This window comes from Labrus bergylta, chromosome 4 (assembly GCF_963930695.1).
Source record: "Labrus bergylta chromosome 4, fLabBer1.1, whole genome shotgun sequence".
Taxonomy (NCBI): Eukaryota; Metazoa; Chordata; class Actinopteri; order Labriformes; family Labridae; genus Labrus; species Labrus bergylta.
Genome location: NC_089198.1, coordinates 15,935,965 through 15,951,904, shown reverse-complemented (window position 1 = coordinate 15,951,904; position 15,940 = coordinate 15,935,965). Strand labels below are relative to the sequence as shown.

The following is a 15,940-nucleotide window of genomic DNA, read 5'->3' as shown; positions in this document are numbered from 1 at the left end:
AGGGAGCAGAAGTAAATGCATGCTGGTATTTGAATAACATTTACCGACAAACATGAATTATTTTAGCTGAGCCATTTATCATTTAGAAAATGGCCTAAAAGGATTCACAAAATGTCAAACATGATGCAGGAAACAGCATCCTTTCTTCATAATCACTCTTAATTTCTTTGAAACTGTGAAGATTCTGAATTCTTCCTCTCCTCCTCATTCACCATCTTTTGCACCAGGTACCTCTGATCTGTGAAACTAAGCCTATGATAAGCATCCAGCAGATGATGACCTACCAGAATCAGAAAAACGGATGCTACCAGCCGCCCCCGTCGGGCAGCAAGCAGGACCACCGCGGCCCGGACGTGGCCCGGCTGATCCAGCTGGAGGAGGGGATCAGGCCGTTGGAGAAGAAGAAGCACGGTCACACCTCTCACCACAAGAGAGCGCACAGGGACAAGGACCACTGTGCCGTAGATATGAACGGGCTGGAGACTAATGTATAAAAGCAGCCGCCTTGCCGACAGCAATTGGCATGTCCACAGCTGCAGAGTTGGCCGGAGAAGAATAATAAATTAAAGATTGAGGTGACATGGTTCACACATTTGTTCCCTTCCGAGGAGAGCGGCCCATTGTGGATGAATGGAGATAACCCTGAAGAAAAAGACATATTTTTCTACATAACTACCCACGTTTGATTGTGAATGTTTGTCTGTGTGTACATATTTATCGGAGATGTATTATCTGGTACTAGCAGTGACAAAGCTGATTCTTCATCCGCACAGATCCATGAGTCATGAAGACCACAATAGGTGAAATGAGATATTATAAAAGGAACCTCTTCCTCAGTGGACTATGGGGGAAAAAACATTCAATAATCTTTGTTTTCTTTATTTCAGCTGGTTTGGTTTATTTTTAGGATTATATTGGTTGGGGTTTTGTATATTTATTTCTTTTTTGTTGTCATTGTGTCCTCTTTGATGAAACTCAGGAGAAATGTTTCCTGTTTGGAGCATTTTTCTATTTACATCACTGACTCAGTAACAAGAACAACACAGAGACAAGGACATGATTATAAACTCTTTATACGAGACAGAAATGCAGTTTTTTCAAAGTCGGGATCCGATTTAAGGGTCTACAAAGGAGGGGATTATCTACATTTTCCCAAATATTCTCATAAACATCTTCCTTGCATTTCTCTGCCTTGTCGTCCCAAGTCACAGTGGGTTCAATGCCTCTTACACACCTAAAGTACTGTACACTAATGCCGGAATCAAGGCAAAAACAAGATAAAGGTCACAATAAAGAAGACAAGTGTTTTCCCTTGTGTCCAAGTCATGTTAAGGCGTCCTTTCATCCCATTGTATTCCCTCTTTGCCTTAAACAATCAAAGGAGAAGCATTCGGGGCCAGAAACAACACAAGGCCATGATCACAGGTCATTATGGTCTGAACTCTGTCCATATCAATGTCATATATGCTGTACATGTACCTGTTTCAAATATTATAAAAAATGTAGATTTTACTACCATGTCAATATGTCTTCAAGAGATTCCCATCTGTATTTGTTACAGAAACATTTCACAGTAGTCGGAAATCGATAAAAAAAAATGTACCAACTCTCTGCAAAGAAATCATCAAGAAATGGTCAAAAATAGATAAAAAATGTACAATACTTCACTTTTGTATTTCATAATGCTCATTTCAAAAACTCGAACAAGAGTTGTATTTGATGAACTTGAAAGAACTAAAAACTGCAATAGAGAAAGCTCATTAGCTTCATTTGAATATCCCACACACTGCATCTTCATTTAAAAGTAGAGGAATCAGCCGTGTATGTACTAACGGATGAACAAATGCCCTGTTCAAATCTGAATAAATCCCAGTGTGCACTAAAGCAAATGCAGGTGTCAAATGAGTCAAGACAGAAGATTTATCGGAGTCCATGCAGAGTGCAAGACAAAGAACAGCTGGCTTATTCACATTTGTCTAAGGTAATGTCTCTGGACTGACATTTACTGAATTCAATGACCCCACAATCAATCCTTTCTTAGAATTTACATACGGCGAATTCACATAGCACTTCCTTTCTCATTTGTATTTTCATGGCTGTCTAACGGCGATAACATAGAGTGTTTTACATGGACTTGATTATCCCGTCTATGAGCCTTATCCCTGTTCAGATCATATTGAGGACATGGCGTTTACATGCACACAAACAAACCTGGTTATTCATATCCCTGTTGACATGATAAATACTAGAATCCTGGTTTCTGATTACAGCATCTTATTTGTGCAGACGAGTGTGATGTTTGTTTTTTTTATAACACAAACCGCAGTAATTTAGAAATCTGTGAAAAAAGAGACCACTGTGCCTATTTCAGGCTTAGCCCTATTAAATGACTCACCTCTGACAGCCTATCACTGCAATGGGTGAAGATAGGTAGTCGTGACTGGTGGGACAGGGTAAAAAAAAAAAGCCTGTTGACCACAGGCTTGAAAAGGTCAGCATATTGATGCTTTCTCCCATCTAAACTTACAATTACAATTTTTATTTTTTTTGGGGGGGGGGGAAGAAAAAACTCAGTTTCTTAGTCGCTTAACCGTGTTTGTTTTGCTGATACTGCCTAACCTGCAGGAAGTCGGAAGAAAAAATCGGGGTAGTGTCACATGCCACAGTAGTTTTCTTTCGGAGTTCACTGGGTAGAAAAATCATGTTTCTGAAAGTCAGGATAAGGGCTTATCCTGGTTTCTGAAATTAGGATATGATGTTTACATGCACAAACACAAATACAAGTAACTTGAAAAACCTGATAAAAACTGAGATACTCAAGTCCATGTTAACCCACTAGATTTGAAGGCATCAGATTTCTGGATTCAAGATCCTTTTAAGAATATTCATTTCTTGGTTTGTATAAGTGTAACATTTTCAACATGCTGTATAGCTTGCAGTTAGATTCACTGAAAGTGTTTTTCACTTTAATCAGGGTAGAATAAGGGAGCTCAAGGCTGAAAAGAAAAAAGAAAAAAGAAAACCAGGTTCCATAGAAAAAGCTACAAATATATTTCACTGGACATGAAGTATGCTGGCCCACCGGCGTGCTAAAAGGTGTAATTATACTGCTCCATCTGCTGATTTTAACCAAAAGCTCTCAGTGTGAGCAACAACAATAACCTTGTAGAAAAACTGGGATAAAAAAATACTACCACTGCAACCTTGTGGGTCAAAACAAAAGGATTGCATTTTGCAGCACATAGACCGAAGAACATCGAAAAACTATATTCAAGGTCTACTTGTTGATCCTCGGAGGAACATCTTTCTGTTTATTGTAACAGGTTATTCTATTGAACACAGAATGTGAGGAAACTCATAAGCCCAATACCTACTGCACATGTCATGATGTCAAATATTTCTCTAGATGCACTAAACTGACAGAGAAAGGACGTGTCGTACAGTTTACAGAAAATAGAGAAGATAAAAATGTTGGGAAAGTCATTTTTATATGGATATTAAACTGCTGCTAGGGGCTAAGTGATAATGAAACTCTTCAGACTACTGGAAGGCATTGTCAGGAGCTCCATTAGTGGTTGCGTGATATCAGATATCGCTCTCTGAAGGAGCTGCAACTCATAGAGTGAACCATGGTTGCCTGACATTTCTACATAGACTGAGTCTCTGTATGAAGGTAAATCATTGGCATATAACAAGATGTTCATTCACATCACTCTTTTCATTTGCCCTCTAAGAAAGAGTTTAGCCAAGTATAAAAAGTGTCATAAGTTGACTTGAGGCCGACCAAACCTGAAACCCTCAGCTGACATGGAGCCGTTACCTTATCCCACCCCACCACTCTGTGTTTGTGACCGGTTTATATCCTTAAGACCTATTAGCCCACTGGTTATGGTCATTGAAACGGGTCTGCCCAGCAGCTCGGGCAGCATCTGAATTAAGTGTTCGGCCAGCTGGACACCTGGCAGAGGGACAAAACCGGGGATGGGCTGAAGAGAGTTAGCGGGATATGAGCATCGAGGCAGGCAGGCTGGATCTGGCAGAAGGTTGATGGGGGAGGGGGGGGTCCTCAAGGTCAACTCAGAAACTAATAGATAAATGGTGGAAATAGGACAGTAGGCTGCAACAACATGTTTTTGGAATTTTAACCCTTTAAACTAGAGAGACAGCTCTGAGGCTTTTTAATGCAAACAGCTATTTTCCATGATGGCCATGTTGCCCATTTAATCTAACTAAAAATAATATGGTGAAATCTCCTATCATAGATGTTTAATCTCCTTTCTCATTTCTTGACAAGGGAAAACCCAAATGCTTAAACACGTCAGATTTAAAAGTCGCTGGAGCAACCAAAATTATCAAAATCATCTCCCTGTTCTCCCTCTCCACTACACTGAACTGAGGCAGCGTGCCGAGTACAAAGAATGATGGTCACTGTAGTTCCCACACTCCTTACTTCCCACTTCCCAAAACTACACTTTTTTTCCCTGGAGAACATATTGTTTTATACTGTAGCAGGCCCACGACTGTATCAAGACACTCTGATCTTGCAATATGAAATTGACGATACTGTAACATCCCTGCAAATATCCCTGTATGTTCAGAAGGGCATGTAGTAGGGATGGAAGATACAAAATCTCCCCTCTTTGAGTCTTCTACTGACATTGTTGAGCCTATCCTGTTTATTCAGCAGCACTCTTTGTTGACTGGCGAGCAATTCTTTATTAAGCTCCCTTTTGTGTAGATATCTCCTGTGGACAAAGCGCTATGTCTTATCTCTTCAACCAGATACATGCTTGTTTTATCTTTAAAGAAAACCTCATCCTGCTTCCTTTGTTGGAGAAAATGTAAAGAAAGGACAGATTTAAGTGAGAATTGTTGTCAGGACCTGACAGACATACGGGAATTCCCAGCAGAGAACGTGTTTCCAGTACTCACAAAGGAAAAACTTTTGTAAAACATTTTGAATCTGCTTCAGTCAGTCTGTCCCATTATTGTTATTATTATTATTATTATTATTATTATTATTATTATTATTATTATTATTAAGAAACACAGTCCTCAACATTTCCTTGTAGAATCGTCTGAGCTGTACGCTAAAAGTTTTGGGAGTGTTTATGTTTTTGAATGCCTGATTGTTATTTGTGGTTATCAAGAAGAAGAAGACGATATCATTTATTAATCCCGCAAGGGGAAATTTAATTTTTTTTGTTTAGGACTGGGTTTTTCAACTGATCGCAGATTCGGCCTCTGATTGGTCTACAGACCAAAACAAGAGCAAAGTGAGATGGCTGCTTCTGTGTTAGCCGAGCGAGCTAACTGAAGTTACACTATATTTTATACATAAATTAATAACGGTGGATTACTGTACATTTATTTTTATGAGGATTGTATTAGGACTGTCACTAAATATACACTGACAGTTGGATAGAAAAGCCTCTGGTTGAGGCAGAAACACGCTGAGTTTATCATTGGAAAGTGACTGACCTGACAAAGTGAGTGGATTTAACAGTAAGCTGCTACATCTTATGATCTCTAAACCTTTTTAATATTTTTTTCTCTGAGAATCCTAATCTTACAGAATTGGTATTGTAACTTAAATGAATCGATATCGTATCGAATCGGGACCAGACAATCAGTGGTGATACCCAGCCCTACTGTTGTTGAACATGCTATATAGGCTGAAATACACAAACACATGCACAGACAGGATCCTATGGATGTGCGCTAATGGAGAGATGTCAGAGAGAGGGGGCTGCCCAAAGCGAGTGCTCCTGAGCTGGTTGGGGTCCGGTGCTTTGCTCTAGGGCAGTGACCTGTTTCACTGACCATAAGCTGTGGGCTAATGTGTCTTAAGGATATATACTGTAGCACACACAAAGTGGTGTGGTGTGATAAGCTGGAACCTCTATAGCTACCAGACCACTTTCCAGACTTGGTCCACACCAAGACTTTAACCATTGACCCTTTCAATCCCAACCCAAGTCCCTACAGACTGAGTTACTACCACTCACGCTATTTCATCAGTTATGCAGTATGAATATTTTATAAAACTTATTCACAACAAGGTTGGTTTTATATAATATTTCTCTGCTGTAATAACACATATGAAGTCTAGCGTGTGCGTAAGATCAGGTGTTGAATTGTAGTACCGGTAGTCCTCAATATTTAAATTACAAACGCTTACACGCTTACTCTGAAAGTGTTTATGAGCCGTCAGAGCTTTGTCAACATTAAGTTTATTGCGTAAAAAAAATGCAGATTCATAACCGTTGGCTCGATTTTTTTTTTGTATTTTACTAAAATAAGGACTAATTTAGAGTAGTATTCTACTTCTCAAAGATTTCTGTTCAATTCAGCTCAACTCATCAGTTAACTCAACATCAGAGCTGTGAAGATTAATGTGAATAACACAACAGTTATACAGCGTGATGAAAACGAGATCAATGTTGGTGTGAATATTTAAGAGCCTTCAAAAGTTGTAATGTTAGCACAAGATTTATTTTTAAAAATTAGAAAACTGTTTTCATTTACAGACGCATGTTGTATACAGACGTATCTATCAAACTGGCTGAGGCCAACAAAAAAAAAATCTACCTCGAGCTTAATGATAGATAATTATATAGATGACATTTAAAGGCACAGTTAGTGATTTTAAACCATGAATATGTAAACATAGAGGAATAACACTAACTGTAAATGCACTATTGCAGCAGCTCACAGTGCGAGCAAAAATCAGACTTTAAGCTGATGTGTGGAGATCCAACATGAACAGTTGTGTTGCAGCTGAAATTAAAACTTTACGGACTTTATATTAAGCTCAAACACAAAATACATGAATTCAAGAGGAGGAATTATAACTCATTGCTTCCTTAAGTGTTGCTCAGATGATTAGAGCTTGCTAAGGTTCTCACAGTTTGGCTTTGCCTGGTGTAAGCTGGAGGTTCTGCAGCTTCATGGCCATGCCCATGTTCCCTGTAATCTTCAGTTTCCCTTTGAAGAACGCCTGAGGAGACAAAAGTGAGGTGGTGATTAAAAAAAGGCAACTTTAACTTCACTGATGCACTTAAAGATTAATATCACTGAAAATGGAAATCAATTAGACACATTATTGATCAGAACCCAGATTGAATGAGTTTAAAATGCTTAAAGGGACAATCATCTAAACTGACCAATCAGAGCTGGCATCCGTACGTCATGTCTTTGTGCTCTGAGAGGAAGTCAATTAAAAACCTGAGCAGGCATGGAGAATTAAGGCTGAGTGTAGTGTATTTCCTGGTACTGACATTTATCTCTAGATAATTGCACGTAAGTCACATTAACAGCCATCTGCACAAAAAAATACATTTAAAAGGCTGAGACATTTTGTTCAGTTATGTTCCCAGTGGTGTTCTCTGGAATATTTATCAGGATCTTAATTTGCTTCGTTGAGTCATGAATTTAAATCTCTACGAAAGCAACCATTATTCCTTCTTCTCACATGAAAAGGTCACAGCACTAAACTGACAAAGAATGAGCGCTCTCCTCTTTGTTTGTCACTGGTCATAAAGCTGGAAGACATTTTCAGGGGGGGTACAGAGGACATGTCACCAGGACAGGAGGAAGTGTCTCTACTGTAAATGTGAGAGGCAGAGAACAGGAGGTGTGAAGAAGAAGAAGAAGAAGAAGAAGACACAGTTGTTAAATTATAAAATGATAGAACCTGCCTTGATAGATGGGTAGATGGGTGTCAAATTATAACTTGACGTTTCATCATGAGGTCTGTTAGATACCACTTTGACTCCAGGGTGAATTTTAGGCTCCTTGGAAAGAGCTCTATTGTAGGGGTGATTCCTCACTTTAGTATATATGTAGTCTTAAGATAGAACACTTAGAGACAAAACAAGGGACATGAAGTATGGCAGACAGTGACAGCCATCATTAAAAACACTTCAAGATGAAACTTCATATTAAACATATACGTTGATACTGTGCATGTGCAGCGGAGATATCAGGTCCCAATTAGTGGATAATCAGTCTGTCTGCAGGTTCTTTTCCTACTTTTTTGCCTAAGGGGTGCTCAGTATGTTGACCGAATGAATTACTTAAAAGAAAAAAAAACATCAATTGAATGAGTGGGGAATCTCAAACTACTAAACTCTCCCCGAGGTGGGGTATCTGTACTAATTGTGCTCCCCCCACCTTTGTAATCAATATTTGTCCTCGGGCTGATAGGTCACCCGCCAAGAACACCAAAGCTCAGTTTGTGGGTTTGAAATAAAAAGGATCACATTTTTGTGATCAGTTTTTGGTCAAAAAAAAATGTCTGAACCAGTATGCTGTTGTTGGTTTAAAAAAAAAAAATAAAGAATTAGGTTAAATGTGAGTTCCCCGAGGCATGGCATCCAAAAGCCTCGAGACCAAACAAAATCTAATTAAATGAGCACAAAATGCTGGAAACATTCAACCCATATGGGACATATTGTGTTCTATTACATCAGCTTCAAAATAAAAAGGCTAAAACTGAAAACATCGTACTTGAACAACTTTACTTCAAAGCTTGCCATATAAAAGAAAACATTTACTGTCTTGTCAAATCTCCAAAGTGGAAATGTTAACCAGTTTGTAAAGACAGCTCATTATCTGTCTGTGTCCGTATTTTACTGAATCAAGAATTTTCTTGCTTCTTTATCATTTGTTTACTCATTTACCCTCCTTTACCCAAAGTTACTTTTATGTTGATGGTATTTAGGCTCACTTGACGTCATTATTGTCTTAATGTGGGGAAAGGAAGTGATACTCCTTTCTTTCTCTTCAGCGCCTCATGCTTCAAATAGACAAAGATGTCTGATTGCCAGTTGGATTCCTTTGTGCTGTACTTTTATTTTTATATATTATTATATATAAAATATGAATATAATGAATCTGTGATTTTTTGTCACCACAATATTTTCACCATGCCAGCCCAATATAAAACGTGTACATCCACAGTAATGAGGATTCATTACTTGAGTTTCCTGTTGCTGTAAGGATTAGACTGATGGGCTAAATGGAAATGTGTTCATACAGAAAGCATCCAACTGGATTAAGTTGGTCAACACAGACGCCAATCTGGCAGACAGGCATGTATTTAGGCTTTAAAAAAAACAGACAGCTCTTAGTAAACACAACTACACATGTATAAGAACACACAACAGATGGGTTCATGTGCTCAAACAACCCGCAACCTAAACATTCAACAAAGACTGTTTAACAACAATCTGTTGAAACAAGTTTATTAAGACACAAAACAGGAAAATCCAGAGTGCTTAACCATGAAGCGTACTTGCTTTAAATAAAACAAATTGTAAATATTTCATATTTTTTGTTTTGGCTGTCAGTCAAACTTTGGGGCAGACTTACCGACCAGCTGGACCAGGAAGTTGTTAGTTGTTTCCAACTATAGTGAGGCATGGTTTGTTTATTTCATTAATTATAATCCCTCTTGGATCAGGATTTTTTAGGAAAGCTATCTCACAATGTGTTTAAGGCATAACGTAAAGATATAATTTAAACCGGCATTATGAATATTTAGTATTCACTATTCAGGGATGTTCAATTACAAGCAGAATTACAAAAAACTACTGGACTGACTTTAGTAAATGTTAAATGGACTTGAGCTTGTAAAGCGCTTTTCTAGTCTTCTGACTACTCAAAGCACTTTTACACCGCAGATCACACCGATCTGCGGTGGCAGACGAAGCACCACTGACGAAGCACCACTGAGAGGACACATTGGACATGTGGCTGCTGTCTCTTAATGAGTGGAAGAGTGATGGCAAAGCAAAAGGTGTGACCTGACAGAAAATTAAACACAAATTTAAAGCTACTCAAACACAGCCGTAGAAAAAAAAAATGACAGCAGAGCAGACATGAACAGAATTCAATGTTTTAAAGAAAATTCTGATCTATCATCATGCACTCAGCACAAAACATTTCTCCAACACTCTGTCTTAGGTGTTTATTTAACTACTGTTGGTAAGAAGCTGCTTTCTGAACTTCAGTTCTAGTTTTTGTTATACATACAAATGTACAATGTTATGTAAATGTATGCAAATGTCTGCTCATAACAAATTCTTCCCTTTTAGAGGGACGTCATAAATGCAGCATGCAGAGATACTGACATTTCAAACAGGAAAAACAGTTTTGAACTGTAACCAGACAAATAAAGGCTGGCACTATGACTTGACAAGTGAAACAAAGCAACACGGTAAGGACATCTTGTTCTGTAAAACAAAATGCCTATTCTTTTGTCCACTTTCTTTGCCTCAGCCATTTTTTACAGGATATAGTTGCAGTCTAAACTAATATTACTCATTATCAGTTATTCCTTCTTCTTTTTTTTGTCTTTTAATGACTTTATTTAGACATAGGACATAGGAGTCAGAAATCAGGAGAAATCAGAGAGATTTCGGAATAACATCTGGGAAGGGAGCCGCAGGTCAGATTCGGACCCAGGCCACCCGCTTGGAGGACCACAGCCTCTGTATATGGGGCGCGCACTAACCCACCGGCACCTCATTCCTTTTTAAAGCCATTAAGCACAGAGAAGTTCAGCATGACTTCAGTTAGTCATCAGCATTTGTTTTATGGACATGGTAAGTGCAAACATATTTACAGTACTTACATTTGTTTGTAAAAGGTCAATTAAATATAATCATTACACACCGTCTGTGGGTTCAACTTTCCGGTCATCAGATCCAGAATATCCACATCACTCATGGATAGGGTGCAGTCAGCCTTTTTACCTGAAAGAAAAAATACAATTAAAAAAGAGCTCCCCAAAACATGTCTGTGAAGTTTCTTGTTATAAATCCACTCTGATCCTGTATTTGGATCAGATCAGAACACCGCCAAAGTATTTAAAATAATCATCTATATCTGTTGGAGCTATTTAATTGGGCATAGAATTAGTTTTTGTATTTAGTTTACTAATATTTGGGTGGTGTTGTTTATTTAATTGTTCTACACGTTTTATTTATTTAGAAAAGATTTTGGGTAACATTTTCTTTTTGCTAGTTATTTGTTTAGTAAATTTAGTTTCGTATTAGTATTTTGTTAGGTATTTGGGTAATACTGTGGGCACTGGAGACTATTTAAGTAAGCGGCAGGTAGAGGACCAGCATGCACCTGGGTGGGCCTATTGTTTTTTAGCAGGTCAAGAGAGGCAGCGGGAGCCACGATTTTCTTTGTTCTTTTGTTTGTTTTCATCAAATAAACCAGCAAAATACCGCAGCTCCTGCATGGACATTGGATTACTTTTGCCTGCGTACATTACAGCCCCATGGTGTTGTTTTGGACAAATAGCCACTACAATATCTATAATACAAAATATTGTCTTCAATCACATTCAGAGCCCATGTTGTAAACAGAAAGCACTCCAGAGTGCACTGGGTTTCTGGTTTCGACATTGCCAACACTGTATTTGAATGCAGCTTTAAGTCGTGCCACATTAAACTGTTCTGCTTTCTCCATTCATTTACACTAGTTTTTCACTTCACTTTCACAGAGCAGCATACTTTGCACGCGTGTCAACAAAAATATGAAAAGCTAGCAGATGAACAAAAGCTGTATCGGTATCGTAAATGTTCCCAGAAATATCTTTAAAAGAAGCCAATAAAATATGGTAAATGATAAGGAAAGAGGCTCAGCCAGAATTAATATCCTGGCTTCTGAGACAAGCTGTAAAGGAGACGTTGCTCAGGACAGCAGAATACATAAAAGATGTTCATGCGCTGCTGAAATTAAACAAGTGCCCATAAATGACTGAATTTCCACAAATAAAGTACTTTGCGCCTTTCTTTTGGGGTGGCGCTGAGTGGAGTTGAGGTGCCACTCCAAATGGGGGGAAAAGGGAAACACTGCGTGATGGATTTCCACTTGAAACAGGATAGAACCAATCACGAGATAGAAGCCGGGGCATAAAATTGGAATGAATGAACACAGGAAAGCTGGATTTAAACCAGGAAAAAGTATTTCATTTCGTGGGGACTTTAAACTGGTTTTAACTGTTTGTTGTTGTTTTTTGATCAATTTCAGTTTAAATGTAATCATTCTTTATGGTTCATGACTACAAGCAGCAATCTCGACCTATTTTTCATTTAATTTTCATACATTTTTATTAATGATAGATACAGGACGCTTAAAACAGGTAACGGCATTCCACTTTTGCAGATTTCAAAAATGTTGAGAGAAGATCGAAAGATTTCTCTTCAGAAAACTTTCCATTTCAGGATTTTTCATTCTGAGTAAATAAGGACTATGTTCCAGGAAAACATCACAATGGCAGCCAGCCTAATGGAGAGGGAGCTATTAACAAGACAGGCAGTGAGAGCATGTTTGTGTGTTTGGCTGTATGTGTATATGTGTGTATGTGTGTATGTGTGTGCATGTAACATATGAGTCACTGTGGCTGCTTAAAAAGGCAGAATACACCTTATTTAACATGACTTTTGCCTCTGGCATATCAAAGATGGATATAAATGCTCGAGGCATTGTTTGGATGAGGATAGATCTGACTTTTAATGACCACGTGTGTTTGTGTGTGCTGCCCTTTTTCTTGATTTGTGTGTCCTGTTTTGTATCCAGTGTAGCAGCTTTATCCTTCTTTAAATACAAAAATTCAGTTCATAAGGAAAATTCAAGATATTGCTCAAAGACAGTTGTCAAACTCAAATCTATGACAAGTTGTCTGCTTGTCTAGATAAACTGGTCATTAGTAGTTAGCTAGAAGTGCCACAAAAAAATATACGGTCAGACAACGGAAACACAATCGAACATCTTATCCCTTCATTGCTCAGACACAACAGAGGGGAGAGCAGAGAGTTGAACAGCACAGTGGACAGTGAAGAAATCCCTGAAACATTTAATCAGTTCTTGTATATAAAGCTCTGTTTTTTTGCCCAGTTTTATCTGATGACTGTAGGAGTAAAACTTCAAATTCAAAAGCCCATCCAAATTTAAGGCCCAGTCCTTTTTACTAGCCTGGTGCTGCTGAACGTTTTGACAACGTCCCCCCCCCCCCACACACACACACACACACACACACACACACACACACACACACACACAGTCTTGTTCCTGCATCTCATTGCATCTCCCCCTATCCCATTTTCAAACCCGGCTTAGTAGATAGCTGTTTCGTCATGAGCCTGGATTTGCCCAAGAATTCTGCACGTTAAAAGGCAGTTTTTTCTTGCCACTGTAACTTTTTGCTGCTTTGCTAAAGTGCTAATTTTGGATTAAGCTGGATCTTTGTAATAAAGCTATGAGTATGGTCTTTTTACCTGCTCTTTGTTATATTAAATAAAGAGTAAGGTCTTTTATCTACTTTTTGTAAATTGTCTCGCGATAACACTTGTTATTAATTGGCGCTATACAAATAAAAATTGATTGATTGATTGATTGATTGATTGATTGATTGATTGATTGATTGATCATACAGGTTTAAAGCAGCACAGCGGTAGCTGCTGAGTTCAAGAACAATAGCTGGTTAAAGTCCCTGACAGTGTGCAATGTTTTCATTTGGCTGATAATATCACCGCTCATTACTGCAAACGTTGATCTATTTAAAGTGACATCTGTGTATTCACTTAACTTTGAGAGTTATTCTTGTTGCATATATAACCATATGATCACCATTCTTTCAACTGCAGTCCAGGTTGTTATGACTGTGAGTCACAGGTGTTTGGTTATTATTGGGTATACCTTGTGTTCTGTGTTTCGTTTGTGCATCTGTCTTTGTGCTGTATTGCAGGTGCCTTAACCTTGATTGGGGAAACACTGACGGCGCTCTCCCTGAAGATTTCTCAGTTTTGTGTTTATTGAAAATGTTTAGAATCGCATTGTAAAAAAAATATATATAAAACACAATTTAAAAGGTATGAACACTTTCCTTCATAAAAGAATAACAAAGATTTTGGGCTTCAGCATGTCTCTGCTTTGAAAGATAAACAGAAGCTAGAACTACAATGATTATCTCTCAAACAAATACTTGCCAGGGAAAGAAAAAGAACAAGTTGATCTGTAATCTTGAATATAATCTGCTCTAGAGCAGGTTAGCTGTTCAGCATAAGTAACAATGGCTCTATAGCTGATCTGTTCAGTCTTTCTTCTGTCTCTTAGATGCAAGACCAACTTCTTCTTTAGAGGTAGACAATCAAAAACATAAAGCAGAATACAAAAAGAAGACATGTTTTGAAGACATGTGTCAGAAAAGACCTTGTCTGTATAGAGAGACATCTTTGTTTGTAAAAGGTGCAAATGTTAACGATCATGATGGTATTTAAGTAAAGTTAAACTTGGCCCTTTTAGTCACATTTTGTTCAGGTGTGTGTGTGTGTGTGTGTGTGTGTGTGTGTGTGTGTGTGTGTGTGTGTGCGTTGGGGGGGGGCGGGGCTCCAAAATTGTGCCCTCTATGGGGGACAGGACAGAAAATCTCTTGTATGCAATGTTTTCTTCTTTACTTTGTCAATACAAAACGTTAACTACAAAACCACACTGCTGATATCAAATCCAGATAAAATGTGTTTTTGAAAGCAGAGTTGAACTTCTTTTTGGGCTACAAACCTGGATCACTGGAGACAGAACCTTTGCCATTTTTCACGTCAACAATCCAGGTTGCCTCTTTCCCCTCTGGTCCATCCTTTACTTTGAAGGCAAACACTCCACCAATCTTCTTGACAAGCTGCTCGCCTTCCTGCAGGAAGTGGAGAGGGCTTATAGAAAACATCTTCACATTTCAACAATTATACAAAAGCTAGAACTGTTTACATATAGTCAGAAGGACAAAACTATGACTTGATAGTCTCTTATAGCTCTTTCAGGCTGCAGCTTATTGATCATTAGTGGCTCATGAGTGCAGAGTGGAAGCTCACACAAGTACAATTCAAATCAATAGAAACGTACATATTAGTCCACATATATTTCACTTGAGGCTTGCCAGCAGGCACATTAACAGACCATTCCCACATCTCAATAAAGTAAAATGACCTCCCTCTGTCCTGTCATCAACGTCAGTCACCACAGGATATAACTGGTCAATATGTAACAAATCACAGGTTTCCACCCTTTAGGTGGAAACCTGTGATTTGCTGGGCTTTTCTGATTTAACAATGATTCACATTCGTGGCATTTTGAAATAAATGATTAGTTACCGGGTATTTCTACGTGAAAAAGGCCATGTTTACTTCTGGAAATAACATGCAGCCTCCTGGGTAATTGTTAGTACGAATTTTCATGAAATTCATTCATCTTGGTAACTTTGTGAAATGTATTATTCAAGGGCTGTACCTTCTAGCAGAATATAAGCAGCACTGTGAACACTGTTACTTTATCAGCACTTTGTCAGTCAAGTGATTTGTAAGTGTGCGTGTTTGATGAAGTTGTCTGACCTCTGTCTGATTAAATGGTGTTATAATCTCCAGTCTGTTTCACGATTTCTTCATTGGATTTATACAAACAGAAACAACCCCCACCTAACAGTAATCTACTGATAAGTGGATGGCTCTGAGGGAATTCATTTTACCCGTGACATCGGAATGATTCTCCACAACGTCTCCCGTGACCGCTTCCTATCAAATCACATTTCCCCGCTGTAAATGCAAATAAGTACAAAAGTTGTTTCTAGTAAACAAACAATCGACTGATGACACGCGATGAGCAGACTTTTGTCAGAGAGAGAGAGAGAGAGAGAGAAAGAGAGACTAAGAGAGAGCATGGGAAGTAGTAAGGCTGCATGATTTATAGTATTGTTTAAAGGCTTTATATGCGATTTTTCACACTTAAATGTAATAGAAATCAAGTATATCCTCTGAAAATAACTCTGTGAGTCATGACTGTCTACAATGGGTGTAACACCCGAGTCCCACTGTCTGTGATGTTTTCAGTCATATTTTCTGTTTGTTGACATAGCCGGGACGACGGCTGA

At 38.5% G+C, this 15,940-nt stretch overlaps 2 protein-coding genes across 2 annotated transcripts in view; one reads left to right on the top strand and one right to left on the bottom strand.

Moving 5' to 3' along the window:
* Positions 1-1,208, top strand: part of slc1a7a (solute carrier family 1 member 7a) — a 43,109-nt gene extending 41,901 nt beyond the window's left edge. Inside the window, exon 11 of the mRNA XM_020651652.3 lies at positions 228-1,208. Within this exon, the coding sequence (XP_020507308.1) occupies positions 228-494 (267 nt within the window). The 3' untranslated portion in view covers positions 495-1,208. The remainder of the gene's footprint in view (positions 1-227) is intronic.
* Positions 1,209-6,473: 5,265 nt separating this feature from the next.
* The window catches only part of scp2a (sterol carrier protein 2a), a 33,310-nt gene continuing 23,843 nt past the window's right edge, over positions 6,474-15,940 (bottom strand). Inside the window, exons 14-16 of the mRNA XM_020651544.3 lie at positions 14,581-14,710; positions 10,681-10,760; positions 6,474-7,000 (exon numbers count right to left, since the gene is read on the bottom strand). Coding sequence (XP_020507200.2) covers positions 6,905-7,000; positions 10,681-10,760; positions 14,581-14,710 — 306 coding nt within the window. The 3' untranslated portion in view covers positions 6,474-6,904. The remainder of the gene's footprint in view (positions 7,001-10,680; positions 10,761-14,580; positions 14,711-15,940) is intronic.